This window comes from Schistocerca cancellata, chromosome 7 (assembly GCF_023864275.1).
Source record: "Schistocerca cancellata isolate TAMUIC-IGC-003103 chromosome 7, iqSchCanc2.1, whole genome shotgun sequence".
Lineage (NCBI taxonomy): Eukaryota > Metazoa > Arthropoda > Insecta > Orthoptera > Acrididae > Schistocerca > Schistocerca cancellata.
This window is the reverse complement of record NC_064632.1, coordinates 572441237-572464807: the sequence shown is the minus strand read 5'-3', so window position 1 is coordinate 572464807 and position 23571 is coordinate 572441237. Positions and strand designations below refer to the sequence as shown.

At 42.5% G+C, this 23571-nt stretch overlaps 1 protein-coding gene across 1 annotated transcript in view; it reads left to right on the top strand.

Moving 5' to 3' along the window:
- Positions 1-22831, top strand: part of LOC126091975 (caseinolytic peptidase B protein homolog) — an 81936-nt gene extending 59105 nt beyond the window's left edge. Inside the window, exons 7-10 of the mRNA XM_049907334.1 lie at positions 9883-10044; positions 21337-21493; positions 21658-21851; positions 22344-22831. Coding sequence (XP_049763291.1) covers positions 9883-10044; positions 21337-21493; positions 21658-21851; positions 22344-22652 — 822 coding nt within the window. The 3' untranslated portion in view covers positions 22653-22831. The remainder of the gene's footprint in view (positions 1-9882; positions 10045-21336; positions 21494-21657; positions 21852-22343) is intronic.
- The last annotated feature ends 740 nt before the right edge of the window (positions 22832-23571 follow it).

Genomic DNA, 23571 nt, shown 5'->3' with positions numbered 1-23571 from the left:
GCCACTGACAAACTGTGGCCAAAAAACAAGTGGACCACCCTGTTGCTGAACACGCTGCCAAACTTGAAATCCCTCATCTCAATGACTGCTTCACAGCCTGTGCCATATGGATCCTTCCCACCAACATGAGCTTTTCTGAATTGCGCAGGTGGGAACTTTCCCTGCAATACATCCTACGTTCCCGTAACCCTCCTGGCCTCAACCTTCGTTAGTCACTGTCCTGACGCATCCAGCCCCCTCCCTGTTCCCATTCCAGCACTACACAGCCATCATTTCACTGCCACACCCAGTCTTTTAATTTCTTTTTATTTCTCTCCTTACCCCTTCCCCCCCCCCCCCCCCCCTCCACATCTTCTCTCCTGCCCTCCGTTTAAACTGCAACACTTCACTGTCCGCCACTCCCACCATACTATCCCTCCCCCTCCCCGCCCCAGCCTCCTCCTTACCCCCACCCATTCATCACTCCCATCATGCACTGGTGCTGCTGCTCGCAGTGTGGTTTTAGCTCTCTGAGACTGCAGACGTGTGTGTGCCTATCGCGACTCAACATCTCCGCTATATGGTGAATAACAAGTTTCCTTCTCTGGTATTGTTACATTCCATCCTGGATTTTCCATTGTTTGGTTTTATGTATCCTATATTTGATTTAATGTCACACGAAACAGAAGTTATTAGCTAATAGGCAATAAGAGGTGTGAATTTTCTGAAGAGTTCTTGTTCTCCCAATTACAAATAACCCCATTCACTAGTGATTGTGATTTTTTTTTAATTTTTTTTTAAATATTCAGGCAAGTTGTCAAACCAGCTGACTGGGAGCAGGAGAGGCACCAAAGGACATTTCAATTACCACTGTCCTGAATATATTTTGAATGCGTCCATTACAAAATATATACATTTCAATGTCACAGAGCGAAATACAGTGACATGTGATAGAAGAATGCTGTATGATGACCAAACAACATGTCTTACATTTCCTCAGACACATATGTTTTATGTTTCACACTTTTTAGAAATATGTGCGCCAGAAGATGAACATATTTTTGGAAATTCGATTTTTTTTTAGTATTGAACCAGTTAGCAAATACCGTAGACCCGGGGCTGATGCACACAGCAGTCTGAGTTATAGTGGGTAGTCTCTACATGACCCATGTTTACATTCAGTGATTTTGCTGTTTCTCCTTAGTTTACTCTCACGTCAAATGAAAATGTGGCCGGGATCTATCAAGTGAATTAAAATACATTCACATAATTACGGAATGCTAAAATATGTTATTAGTTTCAGATTTTATTTTATTTCTACCTTTCTGACAGTTAAGCATTAATCACCTTGCAGAACAATGAAGTTATTTTTGTCTGTTTGCTAAATAAATTTGACTTTTACTAACCTTTCCGCAGAGGCAGTCAACATATTTGAAACGAAATGTTTAATTCCACAGTACTGGCTAGTTTCAACTGTTCGCTGCATTTCAGGTGCATGTTTTCATCTTCTAGCACATATGGCATTACGCCATAATAAAGAACCAAACATGATATAATACAGTACTGGTGCTCCAAGAAAATTTACATCCTGAAAACCACACTGAAAAGCTTAATATCAGGTCAAGGTTTACTTCATTGGGAATCTGGACATAGGAATGTGCACTTTAAGTATGCATTTTAAATGTGCACATTTTAGTATGGTTCACAAAATTCCGATGCTGTTGGAACATACTCTGATGTCTTGTTTCTTTTATGACATAATGTGTGATCTTTCAATGTTTCACACGTACATACATACGGGCTTCCTACATCATGGTAGCTGTGCAAGTGCACTGTCGCCTGTTATCTGCGCTCTCTGGCAACTGCTGAAACGAACCTATTTCTAACAGGTCGTGGGAAGATATTGCGAATGGTGGTTTGAAAAGCGTTACTTTCAAAGTTAGTATCCTTTCACGTAAGTTGAACTATGTGCGAGAATGTTACCATGACTTTCTTAAATCACAGAGCGTTTGACTCTCATTTAAAAATCAACTCTTTGATGATGAACCATTTAGAAGAATTTCGAACCCTGAAGATCAGACATTTATGTCATTATCAAAAATTTTACTGGTACATTTGTGTGATATATCTTAGAGTAACATGCGCAAAAAAGATCAAGCTTAGTTTCTCTTACAGCTTACGAACCTTAGAGACCAATATTATATGTGATATCTTTGCTTTTCTTGTAGCAACATTATGTATATTAATTTAAACTATTAACTTTCCCTGTTTGTGTGTTCGTACTACTCAACAGTGATGTTGCTGTTGGCTGACTACATCACTTGTCCTGTGCTCTGAATATCCGCTGTCATCGGCTGGCGAGATCACGTGACATGAGCTATGACTGGCTTACAAAAGCATGTCGCAATCTCAATTTCAATGATTTGGAAAGTAACATGCGGTGTTTGGTGGAATTACAATATACTTTCGTAATACGAAAATTCGCAGCGTACGTGTTGCTGCACATCAAAGATATTTCCAAAACGTGTCTTTTTCCCTGAGTTTCGCTTTCTAAAGTGCTGGGAAATTCAACACCCATGTATAAAACCATAAACATTCAAAGCATTGATAAGTTTGGCAGTTCCAAGGAAAACTATTATGTCACTTATCATGGAAAAAGTGTGTTTTCACATGGGAGAAAGTGTATTTTTAACTGGGAAAAATCCGGGAATTTTTTTTCCTTGTCCATGTATACACCCTGCAACTGTTGCAATGATGATACGTGATAGTGGCATGCTTTATCACACAACCCCTTTACAAGCATTACATCAGTACTGCATGTATCTGGTTGTTGCATAATGTACTCCAGGAGGACCTCGGCAGTTTCGGCACCAGCAGTGTGAGATATCCTCATGCTCTCTCCTCCTGTGTCCTGGTCTTCATCACTTTCATCATTACTTTCTTGTACGCTTTTGATTATTTCTTCAACTGTTGTAGTTTGGTCCGTATCACAGTTTTCCTCATTCAGCCACTTAGTATCATCATGATCATCAATTTATTTTCCTCCTGGAAGGTTGTGTAATGAGTCAGTGTACAAAGTAATTGATAATTTTGAATTGACTGGCTCATCACTGTCACTTAGTACTGGATCCAACTCGGCATCAATGGATGGCCACAATTTTCTCCAGCTCTTCATTGGATAGCTTTCAGTGGAAGCTGTTTCTTCTTTAGCTCTTTTCTCACTGCAGGTACAAATGCTTCATGGAACCACTGAGAGAATATTTGTCTGTCCATCCACACTTTCTTCTGAGCGCAATACTGCACTGGTTGAGTACTTTTGTCATTGTGTTGAAAACAACGTGGATGTTGGGATTTTCCAATCACCATAAGCAGTAGTTTATGACTCCCATTTGCATCACAACACGTCATTAATGTTACACACTGTTTCTGTTGCTTGTAGCCACTAGCTTACTTCTCGTTCTTGGCAGCTAATGTTTTTGAAGGGAGCATCTTGTGAAAGAGTCCTGTTTCATCAGCAATTAAATCTTCTTCCTGTATTATCTTCCATATCTTGCTTACAAACTCATCAGCATCTTTATCATTAGCTTAGTGACTTGCCCTGGTGACCTGTCAGCTGTCGAATGCCATGTTGTTTTTTTTTTCCAGTTTGATAGCCAGCCTTCGCTCACTGCAAACAAATTACTACTGCCAAGTTGTTTGTTAAATGCAGCTGCTTTTTCCTTTATAATCGTGCCACGGACTGGAATTCCTTTACTGCGTTGTTGAGTGAGCCATCTGTAAACAGCTACATCCAGTTCTTCATTCTCAATCTTTCACATAACCTTTCATTTTCCCAACTCACTATCCATTTGTCTGGAGTGCTGTTGAATAACATCTTCTTTCTTTTTGATGTCATAAATAGTTTCTCGTCCAACATTGAACTCAGCAGCAATGGCTACCTGCGAAGAACCTCAATTTAACTTATCTAAAATTTCGAGTTTCTGCTTGAGGTCTAGTGTAACTTGTTTCCTTTTAGAAGACATGATTCCAAACTGTAAAGAAAGCTAAAATACAGTATATAAAGCATTGCTTAACTAAGCATTGTTCCACACGATAATTCATTAAGTATGTGTTTTTGGATGTGCACCCGGTTACTGAGAGGCCAGACTACTGAGGGCCGGATTAGTGAGAGTCTAGTGTAACTGAATTTAGTCGTTTAAAGAGCTCAGTAATAGTCTTCTTCCAGTTCATTTTCATCACCGTGTACACCCAAAAATGTGGAGCATTCTGCCCTGCTTACTGACTTCAGTTCATATGGTACATAAGTTGTCAGTATGATTCTATTTGTTGTACAAAACTGAGTATAGTGTTTTCTCAAAATTTAGGATGAGTCCATTTTCTGAGAACACATAATAATTCTTTGAAAAACACCATGTATGTACAAATCTGATGATTACTGAATATTTATTTTCCTCTTTGTAGAAGTGCATTTATAGAAACATTTTAAAAATGTGTTGAATGTTAATCCATTCTGAATTATAGAATGAAACAGACTTACCAGTGCTTCTCAAACTTCTTTGTTGGTGGCCACATTTGTACTGGAGTATTTCTTTGTGCCCCATCCCCCACTAAGTGTTACATATTTAATAAGTGCCAACAGCACATGAAAACCACCAATGTACTACTTGCCACTCATATTTTTGTGCATGACCGCTGTGCTGAAACCCCAGTTGAGTGAATTCTGATGTGCATAAAATATTTGAGAAAAAGTGCTTGATCTAGGTAAATACATCTACATCTACATTTACATTTATACTCCGCAAGCCACCCAACGGTGTGTGGCGGAGGGCACTTTACGTGCCACTGTCATTATCTCCCTTTCCTGTTCCAGTCGCGTATGGTTCGCGGGAAGAACGACTGTCTGAAAGCCTCTGTGCGCGCTCTAATCTCTCTAATTTTACATTCGTGATCTCCTCGGGAGGTATAAGTAGGGGGAAGCAATATATTCGATACCTCATCCAGAAACGCACCCTCTCGAAACCTGGCGAGCAAGCTACACCGCGATGCAGAGCGCCTCTCTTGCAGGGTCTGCCACTTGAGTTTGTTAAACATCTCCGTAACGCTATCACGGTTACCAAATAACCCTGTGACGAAACGCGCCGCTCTTCTTTGGATCTTCTCTATCTCCTCCGTCAACCCGATCTGGTACGGATCCCACACTGATGAGCAATACTCAAGTATAGGTCGAACAAGTGTTTTGTAAGCCACCTCCTTTGTTGATGGACTACATTTTCTAAGGACTCTCCCAATGAATCTCAACCTGGTACCCGCCTTATATATATAATTAATTTTAATTTTGGGGCCACAAACATATGTTGGCAAATGGCAGAGGTAGGGTCCTGTTTAAATATGACAGTACCGTAAATTTTGTCTAAACAGCAAGCCAAAAACTTCAAAAGTTTTTTTCTCAGTAACTCAATTTAGTTATCTGATTCACAAGACAGTTTTATATATTCTTCCTGAGATTTTAGAAAGAAATGTTTCACATGTTTCAAATCGAAATCAAACTTACTATCAACAGTGTCTGCAAGTGAAAAAATTTCAGATGAGATAGTTTTCACCTGTCCTTCTAAATGTTTAATTTATTTATGAAAGCCTGTATTTTATGTTTCACTGTAAAGATATTCATGTTCTTCCCTGGAGAGACATATTTAGCTTTTATTTTTCAAATATATCTGACAGCATAAGTTGAGTGTCCAATTTGCTTTGCAGAAGAAAGAGCTGTTTCACAGTTGGTACACATATCAGCCATGACACTTCTCTATGCAGGAAAAGTGTGCTGAAACTCAATTTTTACTGCATAAATTTGTAAAGAGATAACTCAATTGTGTGACTTTTAATCAGACTGGTGGCTTATATTTTATAATACAAATTCAGATCTGCAGAAATTGCCTTAGCCACTATACTTTCATGATGAATCATACAATGGTTAAGATTAGTGGGACCATTGTTTGCAGATTTAACCTTAACACAAAATCCAGCTATTCTTCGTATTGTTGATGCTGCTCAATTGGTACATACTCCAATGATTTTACTCCATTCCAGGCACATTTCACCTGAGAACTCATTCACTTTTCGAAAAACCTAATCAGCTTTAACATACCCTATTAATATGCGAAAAAAGAAAATCAAAGTTGCTCACACTGGTCATTGTTAGTTTCCAAAATATTTCTATCATTTGACAGCCACTTTCTTGTTTGCGTGCAAATTTTTGGCCCAGAATAATTCATTAATTCATTTTTTTGTAGCTAACGGTGACACAAGATCTTTGCCTACAGTATATGATTGCTTAGCCTCTTGTGGTTCTTATAGCCCAAAGTATGTGATTCAGTAGACTTTTTAAATTTTCCATTATTTTAATAGTCATTCAAAAAACTTAACAGACTTATTGGAAGAGCAACCATGTTGCGAAAGTTAATGTCATTTCTGTTGTGCAGATTTCAAGATTCCACTCACTAGGCATTCATCACAAATGCAGATTTGTCTTCAGTATCTGCAGAAATAAAAGTAAATCCATGTTACACCAATATTTCACAATATTTTCACATTTTTGTGTGCAAAAGAACAATGTCTATGGTTTTAAACATTCCCTTTCCATTGACGTAGTCAAAAATTACATTCATGTTCAGAAGAAAACAGAACACCTTGAATGCCTAGCGATAGAACAGTCATATTCACAGGACATGTACATTAGTGTGTTCTGCAGAAATGATTAGCATTTGTCACCTTGGTTCAGCATGTGTCCTATTGCCTAGTAGGCGCAGTATCCGCTGTGGACTCTGACACCTTGTTCCTTGCGTGATGGCATCGATGTGTGAAGGTATGAATGGCATCCTGTGGTATAGCCATCCGTGCTGCATTCACATGGTTCCAAAGTTCATCTGTGGTGGTTGGCTTTGGATCACAGCGCTGCATCTGTCATTTCACCATACCCCACACATTTTCAATTGGTGACAAGTCTGATGATCAGGCAGGCCAGGGCAAAAGACCGGCATCCTGTGACACCAAGAAGGCACGTTTGTGCAGCAGCATGTGATTGTACATTGCCCTGCTGAAAAATGGCATTTCGAGTGTTGTGCAAAAAGGGTATGGCTACGGGACACAGGACGTCATTCGTGTAGGTTGCACTGGTCGCAGTGCACCAGACGCGTACCAACTGTGATTTGTGGTTGTACCTAATAGCATCCCACACCATAAGGCCTTGAGTTGGTGCTTCATGTCTTGTGCCAATACTGTCAGTGTGATGCCGCTCACCCTGTGTGTGACAAACCAAACTGTGGCCATCATTTTCAAACAAGCAGAACCTGGATTCAGCCGAAAACACTATCTAATGCTATTCCTGGTCCCAGTGACACTGTTTCATCCACTATTGTTGTCTAGCACATTTCTGCAGATTTGTCAAAGGTAGGCAGAGAAGTGGACAATGTGCACATAACCCATGCCATAATTAATGGCGATGGTCGGTCCCTCCTAATAGCGTATGATGTGTTAAACTGTTCCACTGTTGCACCAGAGCTGAGGAGAAGGAGACCTGTCCTGCAGTGCCATTCAGATGAGGTGTCGATGTGCTCGGGGTGGTCTGGGTGTTGTACCCTAACCCATGTTATCGTGTTCTCTGGCCTTCCAAGAACGATACTGCACATACCCATTGCACTGCCAAAACATTTCATCCCACATGAGCAGATATTTCCCAGATGGATGCACCACATTCTTTCATGCCAACAATGCGCCCTCTTTCAAACTCACTGATTTGATGGTATGGTTCACTCATATAGCTGCGAGGTATCCTGCACGTCTGCTCAAGTCACACTGTTCGGTTTATAGTGACAACAAGAGCCACAGGCACATATTACCAGTAGGTGCTGTTGCACCATGACATCAATGAACTTGAACCCGCAGGCCAACGTGTTCCAGATGTTAATAATTTCTGCAGAATATACTAATGTACATGTCCTGTTTATACGGACATCCTGTCTCTAGTTGGTCAAGGTGTTCTAATTTTCCTGAGTGTGAATATATTAATATTCTAATGTCAAACTAAACTTAAACTGCAGTTGCATTATATGTGATTAAAACTGATGCACTGTTGATAAGAAACAGATGTTAAACACTTGTAGTTCTAAGTCAAAAGAAATACTTATCCTTTCTTACATTATCAACAGGTCCAAAGTCTCGGGTCAAGTTATCAAGGCATTAATTTTATCAATCCGTCAAGACCTGGAAGGCTAGAAGGCATTAGATACAGTTCAATAGTGCAGCCTAATGAACAAAATAAGAGCATATCTACATCTACATCCATACACCGCAAGCCACCTGACGGTGTATGGCGGAAGGTACCTTGAGTACCTCTATCGGCTCTCCCTTCTATTCCAGTCTCGTATTGTTCATGGAAAGAAGGATTGTCGGTATGCTTCTGTGTGGGCTCTAATCTCTCTGATTTTATCCTCATGGTCTCTTCGTGAGATATACGTAGGAGGGAGCAATATACTTCTTGACTCTTCGGTGAAGGTATGTTCTCGAAACTTGAACAAAAGCCCGTACTGAGCTACTGAGCATCTCTCCTGCAGAGTCTTCCATTGGAGTTCATCTATCATCTCCATAGCGCTTTCGCGATTACTAAATGATCCTGTAACAAAGCGCACTGCTCCCCGTTGGATCTTCTCTATCTCTTCTATCATCCCTATCTGGTACGGATCCCACACTGCTGAGCAGTATTCAAGCAGTGGGCTAACAAGCGTAGAAATGAGACAGCTGTGTGACTCGTTTGAAGAGTTACTAACAAACAGAACACAGCATCTCATTCTCAATGAAGAGATGTCTTCAGACATAAACATAACTTTGGGGTACCCCAAAGAAATCTTTTAAGATCATTACTTCCAAATAAATCTTATATTATTGTATACTCAAAGATTAAAAATGTTGTACAAGTGAAGGCTGAATGTGATGAACAGCCTGCAAAATGGAGAGGGCGGAGGGGCAGAGGGAAAATGGAGTTTTATTATCTAATGAGGATAAAAATATTAACTGGCTGTTGCTACTTTAGTAAGATTGGATAATGAAAACGTGTTAGGTCATAAATGATGAGGTCATAATTCTTTGAAGAGTATTTATTAACAGCCAGATTTTGAGTAGTGTTAGTTTTTTGTCTTTATTTTCAGCTAAGGTGAAGTCTTTATCGTTCAGTCTCGAACTCCTTTCATGCTTAGCCAGTGTAATAGTTATACCCCTTTCTAATTGATGTACATGTAATTTGTTACACAGATTGCAGGAAATCCTATAAATTCCACTCTGTTCTAAAGGTGGAATCCTGTATTTACTGCGGAACAGAATGTAGGCAGCAGTATTTATACTATAAAAAGCTGGACTATATTTCCAGAAGATATACTTTGTGCCATTACTTACTTTTAGAACACTTTTACCTTATACATTCCTATACTTTTTCTTTGAGTATAAAGTAATATAACATTTATTTGTTCAGAGTGTCTTTGGGAATCATGTTATGCTTGTGTTTTCCATCAAGTAGTAAATACAAATAAATATAGTTGTAAAATGTCACAAATCTTTGAAAAACAAACTGTGTACCGCTGTGAACACTTACTAATGTTGTGTGGATTTTCTAACAGTGATTATCTTACAGTGGGATAAAAAGCCAAAGCCTGTTCATAATGAACTATTAAATAAATATTATTGTGGAAGATAAATACGGCATATTCAAGTTTTTTAATACTTCTCATGTCCCTCCAAGTACTGACAAAATATTCCATAAATGTTAGCAATCTTGAATGTTTTATAAAGTCTGTGCTACTATATCTGCCGAACAAAGAGCTGACATGATGTTTAGTGATACTATACTTTCGTTTCTAGGTTGCAAAGCTAATTGGTGCTCCACCAGGTTATATTGGTCATGATGATGGAGGTCAGCTTACTAAAAGACTTAAACAGTGTCCAAATGCTGTTGTCCTTTTTGATGAAGTAGATAAAGCTCATCCTGATGTCCTCACTGTTCTTCTGCAGTTGTTTGATGAGGTATGTAAAGAACATGTGATGATAATCTTGTTAGTGTGTTATGTTTTGGAAATAACCAAACAAATTTTAAAAAAGGAAAAAAAAAAACAGTACCATCACAAGCGCAAATAAGGTAAGTAAAGGGAGTGTGCAAAGAAGTAGTTGTATGTCATGAGTTAAGAAGCAAACAATTACTCAATTTTTATATATATATAAAAAGAAAGATGATGAGACTTACCAAACAAAAGCGCTGGCAGGTCGATAGACACACAAACAAACACAAACATACACACAAAATTCTAGCTTTCGCAACCAACGGTTGCCTCGTCAGGAAAGAGGGAAGGAGAGGCAAAGACAAAAGGATTTGGGTTTTAAGGGAGAGGGTAAGGAGTCATTCCAATCCCGGGAGCGGAAAGACTTACCTTAGGGGGAAAAAAGGACAGGTATACACTCGCGCGCGCACACACACACACATCCATCCGCATATACACAGACACAAGCAGACATTTGTAAAGGCAAAGAGTTTGGGCAGAGATGTCAGTTGGGGTGGAAGTACAGAGGCAAAGATGATGTTGAAAGACAGGTGAGGTATGAGCGGCGGCAAATTGAAATTAGAAATTAGTGGAGATTGAGGCCTGGCGGATAGCGAGAAGAGAAGATATGCTGAAGGGCAAGTTCCCATCTCCGGAGTTCTGACAGGTTGGTGTTAGTGGGAAGTATCCAGATAACCCAGACGGTGTAACACTGTGCCAAGATGTGCTGGCCGTGCACCAAGGCATGTTTAGCCACAGGGTGATCCTCATTACCAACAAACACTGTCTGCCTGTGTCCATTCATGCTGGTCATTCCCACATAGAACGCTTCACAGTGTAGGCAGGTCAGTTGGTAAATCACGTGGGTGCTTTCACACGTCGCTCTGCCTTTGATCGTGTGCACCTTCCGGGTTACAGGACTGGAATAGGTGGTGGTGGGAGGGTGCATGGGACAGGTTTTACACCGGGGGCAGTTACAAGGGTAGGAGCCAGAGGGTAGGGAAGGTGGTTTGGGGATTTCATAGGGATGAACTAAGAGGTTACGAAGGTTAGGTGGACGGCGGAAAGACACTCTAGGTGGAGTGGGGAGGATTTCATGAAGGATGGATCTCATTTCAGGGCAGGATTTGAGGAAGTCGTATCCCTGCTGGAGAGCCACATTCAGAATCTGATTCAGTCCCGGAAAGTATCCTGTCACAAGTGGGGCACTTTTGGGGTTCTTCTGTGGAAGGTTCCGGGTTTGAGGAGATGAGGAAGTGGCTCTGGTTATTTGCGTCTGTACCAGGTCGGGAGGGTAGTTACGGGATGCAAAAGCTGTTTTCAGGTTGTTGATGTAATGGTTCAAGGATTCCGGACTGGAGCAGATTCGTTTGCCATGAAGACCTAGGCTGTAGGGAAGGGACCGTTTGATGTGGAATGGGTGGCAGCTGTCATAATGGAGGTACTGTTGCTTGTTGGTGGGTTTGATGTGGACGGACGTGTGAAGCTGGCCATTGGACAGGTGGAGGTCAATGTCAAGGAAAGTGGCATGGGATTTAGAGTAGGACCAGGTGAATACGATGGAGCCAAAGGAGTTGAGGTTGGAGAGGAAATTCTGGAGTTCTTCTTCACTGTGAGTCCAGATCATGAAAATGTCATCAATAAATCTGTACCAAACTTTGGGTTGGCAGGCCTGGGTAACCAAGAAGGCTTCCTCTAAGCGACCCATGAATAGGTTGGCGTACAAGGGGGCCATCCTGGTACCCATGGCTGTTCCCTTTAATTGTTGGTATGTCTGGCCTTCGAAAGTGAAGAAGTTGTGGGTCAGGATGAAGCTGGCTAAGGTAATGAGGAAAGAGGTTTTAGGTAGGGTAGCAGGTGATCGGCGTGAAAGGAATTGCTCCATCGCAGCGAGGCCCTGGACATGCGGAATATTTGTGTATAAGGAAGTGGCATCAATGGTTACAAGGATGGTTTCCGGGGGTAACAGACTGGGTAGGGATTCCAGGTGTTCGAGAAAGTGGTTGGTGTCTTTGATGAAGGATGGGAGACTGCATGTAATGGGTTGAAGGTGTTGATCTACGTAGGCAGAGATGCGTTCTGTGGGGGCTTGGTAACCAGCTACAATGGGACGGCCGGGATGATTGGGTTTGTGAATTTTAGGAAGAAGGTAGAAGGTAGGGGTGCGGGGTGTTGGTGGGGTCAGGAGGTTGATGGAGTCAGGTGAAAGGTTTTGTAGGGGGCCTAAGGTTCTGAGGATTCCTTGAAGCTCCGCCTGGACATCAGGAATGGGATTACCTAGGCAAACTTTGTAAGTAGTGTTGTCTGAAAGCTGACGCAGTCCCTCAGCCACATGCTCCCGACGATAAAGTACCACAGTCGTGGAACGCTTGTCCGCCGGAAGAATGACAATGGATTGGTCAGCCTTCAGATCATGGATAGCCTGGGCTTCAGCAGTGGTGATGTTGGGAGTAGGATTAAGGTTTTTTAAGAAGGATTGAGAGGCAAGGCTGGAAGTCAGAAATTCCTGAAAGGTTAGGAGAGGGTGATTTTGAGGAAGAGGAGGTGGGTCCCGCTGTGACGGAGGACGGAACTGTTCCAGGCGTGGTTCAATTTGGATAGTGTCTTGGGGAGTTGGATCATTAGGAGTAGGATTAGGATCATTTTTCTTCGTGGCAAAGTGATATTTCCAGCAGAGAGTACGGGTGTAGGACAGTAAATCTTTGACGAGGGCTGTTTGGTTAAATCTGGGAGTGGGGCTGAAGGTGAGGCCTTTGGATAGGACAGAGGTTTTGGATTGGGAGAGAGGTTTGGAGGAAAGGTTAACTACTGAATTGGGGTGTTGTGGTTCCAGATTGTGTTGATTGGAATTTTGAGGTTTTGGAGAGAGTGGAGCTGGAAGTGGGAGATTGAGTAGATGGGAGAGACTGGGTTTGTGTGCAATGAGAGGAGGTTGAGGTTTGCTGGAAAGGTTGTGAAGGGTGAGTGAGTTGCCTTTCTGGAGGTGGGAAACCAGGAGATTGGATAGTTTTTTGAGGTGAAGGGTGGCATGCTGTTCTAATTTGCGGTTGGCCTGTAGGAGGATGCTCTGAACAGCCGGTGTGGATGTGGGAGAGGAAAGATTGAGGACTTTTATTAAGAATAGGAGTTGATGGGTGTGTTGATTGGCTGAGTGGATGTGTAGGTGAAGAATTAGGTGGGTGAGGGCAATGGATTGTTCAGTTTGGAACTGGTATAGGGACTGATGGAAAGAAGGGTTGCAGCCAGAGATGGGAACTTTAAGTGTGAGGCCTTTGGGGGTGATGCCAAATGTCAGACAAGCCTGAGAAAATAAAATATGGGAGTGTAATCTGGCTAGGGCGAAGGCATGTTTGCGGAGGGAATGTAAATAAAACTTAATGGGGTTGTTGTGGAGGTGTTGTGAGGGTGACATGGTACTAGAAGGTGGAAAGTGGAACACGAGGCTGAAATGAAAGTAAATATAAAAATATATGGGGAGAGATAAAGGTGAACTAGAAAGCAAATGGAGATCTGGTGTGAAAAAAGGCGAAAAAGGGTTGGTTAGAGCTGGGCTATGTTGATCCTGTGGTGAACTTGTGTAGGTAGATAACGATGTGCATAAAGGTTAGGTGATTGTGTTGCCGCCAAAACACGTTAAATGGTGGAGAAATTCAGGAAAATTTCGAGAAAACTACGTGAGGATGTATTAAAAGGAGTGGTTTGGTGGTGGCAGATTATGGAAATGAGGCTAACAATTGTCTGATGAAGAAATAATGACGTTAAAACTTGTGGGAAGCGGCTAAAAATGATCGGTGATGTGAGAAAAACGAAAATGGAAATAAAGCAAAAGTTATTAAAACTAGCCAAAAAGGTTGTTTAATAGCTGAAAGGAACTGTTTGTGAACTAGAAACGGTGGATTTTATTGCAGGGGTAGTGTTGAAAGCGGAAAAAATTTTTTTGGTTATGGTTTGGAAGTGGGTTACGTATTATTACGTATTATTGAATATATATCGGTGGGATAAAATTGTATACTGGATTACGGTAAAAAAGGAGAAGGTGAATACAAAGTCAAACTACTGGCAAAAACAGAAGGAGGAAATAAGACGACAGAAAAGATTACGAAATGTAACAGTGACAATAACAAACGTAGTTGTTGGATTCAAATTAATGATATGAATATAATAGAGGGAAACATTCCACGTGGGAAAAATATATCTAAAAAGAAAGTTGATGAGACTTACCAAACAAAAGCGCTGGCAGGTCGATAGACACACAAACATACACACAAAATTCTAGCTTTCGCAACCAACGGTTGCCTCGTCAGGAAGGAGGGAAGGAGAGGGAAAGACAAAAGGATATGGGTTTTAAGGGAGAGGGTAAGGAGTCATTCCAATCCCGGGAGCGGAAAGACTTACCTTAGGGGGAAAAAAGGACAGGTATACACTCGCGCGCACACACACACACATATCCATCCGCATATACACAGACACAAGCAGACATTTGTAAAGGCAAAGAGTTTGGGCAGAGATATATATATATATATACAGGTTATAATAGAAGGAAACATTCCATGAAGGAAAAATATACCTAAAAACAAAGATGATGTGACTTACCAAATGAAAGTGCTGGCAGGTCGACAGACACACAAACGAACACAAACATACACACAAAATTCAAGCTTTCGCAACAAACTGTTGCCTCTCAGGAAAGAGGGAAGGAGAGGGAAAGACGAAAGGATGTGGGTTTTAAGGGAGAGGGTAAGGAGTCATTCCAGTCCCGGGAGCGGAAAGACTTACCTTAGGGGGAAAAAAGGACGGGTATACACTCGCGCACACACACACATATCCATCCACACATATACAGACACAAGCAGACATATTTAAAGACAAAGAGTTTGGGCAGAGATGTCAGTCGAGGCAGAAGTGCAGAGGCAAAGATGTTGTTGAATGACAGGTGAGGTATGAGTGGCGGCAACTTGAAATTAGCGGAGATTGAGGCCTGGTGGATAACGGGAAGAGAGGATATATTGAAGAGCAAGTTCCCATCTCCGGAGTTCGGATAGGTTGGTGTTAGTAGGAAGTATCCACATAACCCGGACGGTGTAACACTGCGCCAAGATGTGCTGGTCGTGCACCAAGGCATGTTTAGCCACAGGGTGTGCACCAGTTTGTTGCGAAAGCTTGAATTTTGTGTGAATGATCTACCAACTGACCTGCCTACACTGTGATGCATTCTATGTGGGAATGACCAGCAACAAACTGTACATTCGCATGAATGGACACAGGCAGACAGTGTTTGTTGGTAATGAGGATCACCCTGTGGCTAAACATGCCTTGGTGCACGGCCAGCACATCTTGGCACAGTGTTACACCGTCCGGGTTATCTGGATACTTCCTACTAACACCAACCTATCCGAACTCCGGAGATGGGAACTTGCTCTTCAATATATCCTCTCTTCCCGTTATCCACCAGGCCTCAATCTCCGCTAATTTCAAGTTGCCGCCACTCATACCTCACCTGTCATTCAACAACATCTTTGCCTCTGCACTTCTGCCTCAACTGACATCTCTGCCCATACTCTCTTTCTTTAAATATGTCTGCTTGTGTCTGTATATGTGTGGATGGATATGTGTGTGTGTGCGCGAGTGTATACCCGTCCTTTTTTCCCCCTAAGGTAAGTCTTTCCGCTCCCGGGACTGGAATGACTCCTTACCCTCTCCCTTAAAACCCACATCCTTTCATCTTTCCCTCTCCTTCCCTCTTTCCTGATGAGGCAACAGTTTGTTGCGAAAGCTTGAATTTTGTGTGTATGTTTGTGTTCGTTTGTGTGTCTATCGACCTGCCAGCACTTTCATTTGGTAAGTCACATCATCTTTGTTTTTAGGTATATTTTTCCTTCGTGGAATGTTTCCTTCTATTATAACCATATATATATATATATATATATATATATATATATATAATAGAGGGAAACATTCCACGTGGGAAAAATATATTTAAAAAGAAAGATGATGAGACTTACCAAACAAAAGCGCTGGCAGGTCGATAGACACACAAACAAACACAAACATACACACAAAAATCTAGCTTTCGCAACCAACGGTTGCCTGTGTCTGTGTATATGCGGATGGATATGTGTGTGTGTGCGAGTGTATACCTGTCCTTTTTTCCCCCTAAGGTAAGTCTTTCCGCTCCCGGGATTGGAATGACTCCTTACCTTCTCCCTTAAAACCCATATCCTTTTGTCTTTCCTTCTCCTTCCCTCTTTCCTGACGAGGCAACCGTTGGTTGCGAAAGCTAGATTTTTGTGTGTATGTTTGTGTTTGTTTGTGTGTCTATCGACCTGCCAGCGCTTTTGTTTGGTAAGTCTCATCATCTTTCTTTTTATATATATATATATACTCAGCCAATGAACACACCCGTCAACTCCTATCCTTAATAAAAGTCCTCAATCTTTCCTCTCCCACATCCACACCGGCTATTCAGAGCATCCTCCTACAGGCCAACCGCCAATTAGAACAGCATGCCACCCTTCACCTCAAAAAACTATCCAATCTCCTGGTTTCCCACCTCCGGAAAGGCAACTCACTCACCCTTCACAACCTTTCCAGCAAACCTCAACCACCTCTCATTGCACACAAACCCAGTCTCTCCCATCTACTCAATCTCCCACTTCCAGCTCCACTCCCTCCAAAACCTCAAAATTCCGATCAACACAATCTGGCACCACAACACCCTAATTCAGTAGTTAACCTTTCCTCCAAACCTCTCTCCCAATCCGAAACCTCTGTCCTATCCAAAGGCCTCACCTTCAGCCCCACTCCCAGATTCAACCAAACAGCCCTCGTCAAAGATTTACTGTCCTACACTCGTACTCTCTGCTGGAAGTATCACTTTGCCACGAAGAAAAATGATCCTAATCCTACCCCTAATGATCCAACTCCCCGAGACACTATCCAAATTGAACCCTGCCTGGAACAGTTCCGTCCTCCGTCACAGCGGGACCCACCTCCTCTTCCTCAAAATCACCCTCTCCAAACCTTCCAGGAATTTCTGACTTCCAGCCTTGCCTCTCAATCCTTCTTAAAAAACCTTAATCCTACTCCCAACATCACCACTGCTGAAGCCCAGGCTATCCGTGATCTGAAGGCTGACCGGTCCATCGTCATTCTTCCGGCGGACAAGGGTTCCACGACCGTGGTACTTGATCGTCGGGAGTACGTGGCTGAGGGACTGCGTCAGCTTTCAGACAACACCACATACAAAGTTTGCCAAGGTAATCCCATTCCTGATGTCCAGGCAGAGCTTCAAGGAATCCTCAGAACCTTAGGCCCCCTACAAAACCTTTCACCTGACTCCATCAACCTCCTGACCCCACCGACACCCCGCACCCCTACCTTCTACCTTCTCCCTAAAATTCACAAACCCAATCATCCCGGCCGCCCCATTGTAGCTGGTTACCAAGCCCCCACAGAACGTATCTCTGCCTACGTGGATCAACACCTTCAACCCATTACATGCAGTCTCCCATCCTTCATCAAAGACACCAACCACTTTCTCGAACGCCTGGAATCCTTACCCAGTCCGTTACCCCCAGAAACCATCCTTGTAACCATTGATGCCACTTCCTTATACACAAATATCCCGCACGTCCAGGGCCTCGCTGCGATGGAGCACTTCCTTTCACGCCGATCACCTGCCACCCTACCTAAAACCTCTTTCCTCATTACCTTAGCCAGCTTCATCCTGACCCACAACTTCTTCACTTTTGAAATCCAGACATACCAACAATTAAAGGGAACAGCCATGGGTACCAGGATGGCCCCCTCGTACGCCAACCTATTCATGGGTCGCTTAGAGGAAGCCTTCTTGGTTACCCAGGCCTGCCAACCCAAAGTTTGGTACAGATTTATTGATGACATCTTCATGATCTGGACTCACAGTGAAGAAGAACTCCAGAATTTCCTCTCCAACCTCAACTCCTTTGGTTCCATCAGATTCACCTGGTCCTACTCCAAATCCCATGCCACTTTCCTTGATGTTGACCTTCACCTGTCCAATGGGCAGCTTCACACGTCCGTCCACATCAAACCCACCAACAAGCAACAGTACCTCCATTACGACAGCTGCCACCCATTCCACATCAAACGGTCCCTTCCGTACAGCCTAGGTCTTCGTGGCAAACGAATCTGCTCCAGTCCGGAATCCCTGAGGCATTACACCAACAACCTGACAACAGCTTTCGCATCCCGCAACTACCCTCCCGACCTGGTACAGAAGCAAATAACCAGAGCCACTTCCTCATCCTCTCAAACCCAGAACCTCCCACAGAAGAACCACAAAAGTGCCCCACTTGTGACAGGATACTTTCCGGGACTGGATCAGATTCTGAATGTGGCTCTCCAGCAGGGATACAACTTCCTCAAATCCTGTCCTGAAATGAGATCCATCCTTCATGAAATCCTCCCCACTCCACCAAGAGTGTCTTTCCGCCGTCCACCTAACCTTCGTAACGTCTTGGTTCATCCCTATGAAATCCCCAAACCACCTTCCCTACCCTCTGGCTCCTACCCTTGTAACCGCCCCCGGTGTAAAACCTGTCCCATGCACCCTCCCACCACCACCTACTCCAGTCCTGTAACCCGGAAGGTGTACACAATCAAAGGCAGAGCCACGTGTGAAAGCACCCACGTGATCTACCAACTGACCTGCCTACACTGTGATGCATTCTATGTGGGAATGACCAGCAACAAACTGTCCATTCGCATGAATGGACACAGGCAGACAGTGTTTGTTGGTAATGAGGATCACCCTGTGGCTAAACATGCCTTGGTGCACGGCCAGCACATCTTGGCACAGTGTTACACCGTCCGGGTTATCTGGATACTTCCCACTAACACCAACCTGTCAGAACTCCGGAGATGGGAACTTGCCCTTCAGCATATCCTCTCTTCTCGCTATCCGCCAGGCCTCAATCTCCGCTAATTTCTAATTTCAATCTGCCGCCACTCATACCTCACCTGTCTTTCAACATCATCTTTGCCTCTGTACTTCCGTCCCGACTGACATCTCTGCCCAAACTCTTTGCCTTTACAAATGTCTGCTTGTGTCTGTGTATGTGTGGATGGATATGTGTGTGTGTGTGTGCGAGTGTATACCTGTCCTTTTTTCCCCCTAAGGTAAGTCTTTCCGCTCCCGGGATTGGAATGACTCCTTACCCTCTCCCTTAAAACCCATATCCTTTTGTCTTTCCTTCTCCTTCCCTCTTTCCTGACGAGGCAACCGTTGGTTGCGAAAGCTTGGATTTTGTGTGTATGTTTGTGTTTGTTTGTGTGTCTGTCGACCTGCCAGCACTTTCATTTGGTAAGTCACATCATCTTTGTTTTTAAATATATTTTTCCTTCGTGGAATGTTTCCTTCTATTATAACCATATATATATATATATATATATATATATATATATATAAATGATTAATGGAAAATCTCATATAGAGATGTGAAACAAATACTAACAAAGAGATAGAGGGGCTGGCCAGTACTTACCTCAGCTCAGTACAGCCGATAGATACACACAAAACAAAATCGAAAATTTATGTTCCTAGCGTTCGGAACAAATGTTCCTTCATCAGGGAGGAGAGAGGGGAAAGAAAGGGAAGAAGGGAAAGGAGATTCAGTTACTCACAACCCAGGTTATGAAGCAACAGGGAAAGGAAAATAGGGAGGGTAGCAAGGATGGAGGCATGGTTGTCAGAGGGAAGCCAAAGATATTCTACTGTAAGTACTGTGCCAGCTTCAAACCAAAGTGGATGCATACAGAAGTAAAGAGGTATATAGTATAAAGATAAACACAACTATGCAGGATGAAAAGATGCGTGAATGGCTAAGAGGAAAGGGAAAGAGGAGAAGACTGAAGAGTAAATGGGAGTGAGGTTGTTTAACGTAGGTTCAGTCCAGGGGGATGGCGGGATGAAAGGATGTGTTGGAGTGCAGGTTCCCATCTCCGCAGTTCAGAGGGACTGGTGTTGGGTGGGAGAAGCCAAATGGCACATACGGTGTAGCAGGTTCCTAGGTCCCTAGAATTATGCTGGAGGGCATGCTCCGCTACTGGGTATTGGGCATCTCCTAGGCGGACAGTTCGTCTGTGTCCGTTCATGCGCTCAGCCAGTTTAGTTGTTGTCATGCTGATGTAAAAGGCTGTGCAGTGCAGGCATGTCAGTTGATAAATGACATGTGTAGTTTCACATGTGGCCCTGCCTTGAATTGTGTACGTTTTACCAGTAGCGGGGCTGGAGTAAGTGGTTGTGGGGGGATGCATGGGGCAGGTTTTGCAGCGGGGTCGGTTACAGGGGTAGGAACCGCTGGGTAGAGAAGGTAGTCTGGGAATATTGTAGGGTTTAACAAGGATGTTACGGAGGTTAGGGGGCCGACGAATATGACTTACCAAACGACAGTGCTGGCAGGTCGATAGACACACAAACATACACACAAAATTCTAGCTTTCGCAACCAACGGTTGCTTCATCAGGAAAGAGGGAAGGAGAGGGAAAGACGAAAGGATGTGGGTTTTAAGGGAGAGGGTAAGGAGTCATTCCAATCCCAGGAGCGGAAAGACTTACCTTTGGGGGAAAAAAGGACAGGTATACACTCGCGCGCGAGCGCACACACACACACACACACACACACACACACACACACACACACACATATCCATCCGAACATACACAGACACAATCAGACATTTTGTCTGCTTGTGTCTGTTCATGTGCAGATGGACACGCATGTGCGTGCGAGCGCATACCCATCCCTTCCTCCCCCAAAAGGCAAGTCCCCCCACTCCCGGGACCGGAATGACTGACACCCCCCCCCCCCCCCAATATATATATATTTTTAGACAACACTGTGAAACTCAGCACATGGAGGAGGCAGTGAGCAGCAGGCAGTCACATTGGAAAAAGGCTGCTGAATATTATGGTGGAATCTTGATTTTACATTCTCACTGTAAAGGTGACTCGTTGAGTTGCAGATAGATACAAGGAAAAGACTGGTTGGAGCTGCCAGTGGTGGCAACCGAGTGTGTGTGGGGTGTGCGTGCTTGTGTGAATGTGTGTATGTTATCTTTGCTGAGGAAGGCTTTGGCCAATAGCTGTGTGCGTAACAGTCTTTTCATTGTTCCTGTCTGCAACTCACTGAGTCATCTTTATGGTGAGGAGCAATCTATCCTTTTCCTTGTTATATAAAGTTTGCTTATAATTTACTTTACATAAAATGCTAACTTTTAATACAGTGGAACTGTTTCTGCAGGGTAGATTGACAGATGGGAAAGGAAAAACAATTGAATGTAAAAATGCAGTATTTGTGATGACCTCAAATCTTGCCAGTGATGAAATAGCACAACATGCACTGCAGCTGCGCAGGGAAGCAGAGGATGTTATGCATCAGAGACTGGAGGGAAAACTTGGTAAGTTTCTAACAACTCTGTAAGGTAAAGAAAGCGATAGGTGTATGACATGACAAACTTAGTATTTCATTCGTAAGGTTTTACGTTATAGAATCTCACTGATTGAATCGATTTCTTCTGTGCATTGCTGAAAATTGGAAAATGATTGCTTTCTTCTGTTATAGATGAGAAGGAAGTTCAGGAAACAATAACGATTTCCCGTGGTTTTAAGGAAAATGTTGTGCAACCAATTTTAAAAAGACATTTTCGGAGAGATGAATTCCTTGGTCGTATCAATGAAATAGTCTATTTTCTACCATTTTCTCGGACAGAACTGCTGAAATTAGTTTCTAAGGAGCTCTCCATCTGGGCAAAACGGGTAAGCACAAACTACACAATATGTAGCATTTATAACATTGCTGTGGAAGAATGTCACATATGTGGAGCAGATAATGAGGATCTTCTCAGTTTTTCACAGAAACCCTGATAAAATTTAAATTATGTTTTAATGACGTAACTATGCCTAATTTTTGAACAGATCTTTGTTAGTGTTAATTGACTATCCGTTTTTGAGAAAGTAAAGGATCAAATGATCAGCATGTCAAGGTACTAGACCGGTCTTGCCTGGTTTGTTCAGTGAAACAGGTTCTGATTTGTAGGGTTTGTCATTACCACCAGTTTCCACAGTGACAGTAAATATGACAGTTATCACTGTCATATTTAAATTACAGCTGTTTCAATGAAAAAGTGAACAAACATGATGCTAATGAGTGGTGGTAATATTACGGCTGGCGAATGTTTGTTGTTAGACAGTAAATATACTTATTGTTTTTAACAGCAAATAAGCACAATAGTCTTACAATTGTTTCAGGCTAAGGATAAGCATGCAATAAAGTTGACATGGGATCGTGAGGTGGAATCTCTGCTTGCTGATGGATATGATGTGCACTATGGTGCACGGTCTATAAAGTATGAAGTTGAACGTCGTGTGGTCAACCAGCTGGCAGCAGCCCATGAAAAAGGTTACATTGGACGTGGTTTTGAAGTCCATCTAGTTGCACTGTGGCCTGATACCGCCGAGAGTGGGGTTATACGGTTACGTGTAAAGGCACCTGGAGCTCGTACCTATGCAGACGTAGTAAGCAACCCTGGTTCTGGTCTAGGAGAGTTTTGGAAATGAAGATTTGGTTTTGAGATTCTACTTTTGAAATAATTACTCCAGCATGTATTAATTTTTATGTAAAACACTGATTTAGTTATAAAACCTCTCGAACTATGTCTGGTGCTTTAAATGAAAGTTATTGTTGTAAACAGTATTAGTTTGTTAAATTAAAAGATTTATGCTTGTGACAAAAGTAATTGCTGGCTATTTCATCTGTATATGTAACCTGCTCTGCAATATAACACCACCGTGTATTTCCTATCTTAACAGCAGGTTTTACTTGTAGTAATCCCAAGACCACTGCAGAAGTGTGCATTGTGGATATGAAGATAACTTAATAATTGGAAAATTTTGAAAAAGTATGTCAACAAATATGGGAAATGTGAGAGGCAAAGTGATAACCTATAAAAATACATTGCTGAAAACATTGCACAATCTAGCTGTGGGGATAACCCTGTTGTTCTTATGAAATAAACACTGTAATAGGCGTGTAATCCTATTAAGTTAAGAAAATATGTGGACATTCCCTGTCAGCAATCAGAAATTCACAATGATTTTGTAATGCACACACCATAAAGTAGCTTGTGGAAAATAGATTTAGGCATTTTCATCATCATCAGAGTTGTAATCTTCACTGGAATTTGTGAAATTATAATCATCCACACATTAACATCCAATGACATAATTGTATGAGGCAACATGAAATGCTGAAGTAATTAATTACTCTAACATGTGGATTGAGAATAATAATATGCAGCATTCACATCTTTTAGGTGCCTCTTCAAGGAGTTGGGCACTCTTTTTACACTTGCACAATACAGTGTGACAGTTAAGAGGCTTTCTATACTGTTTTACATATTAGCTGGATATTTTTCAAAGAGCTCTTGGCAGAGTGGGGGAGTGACTGTGTACATGGAAAACAGTATTCCATTTGAAC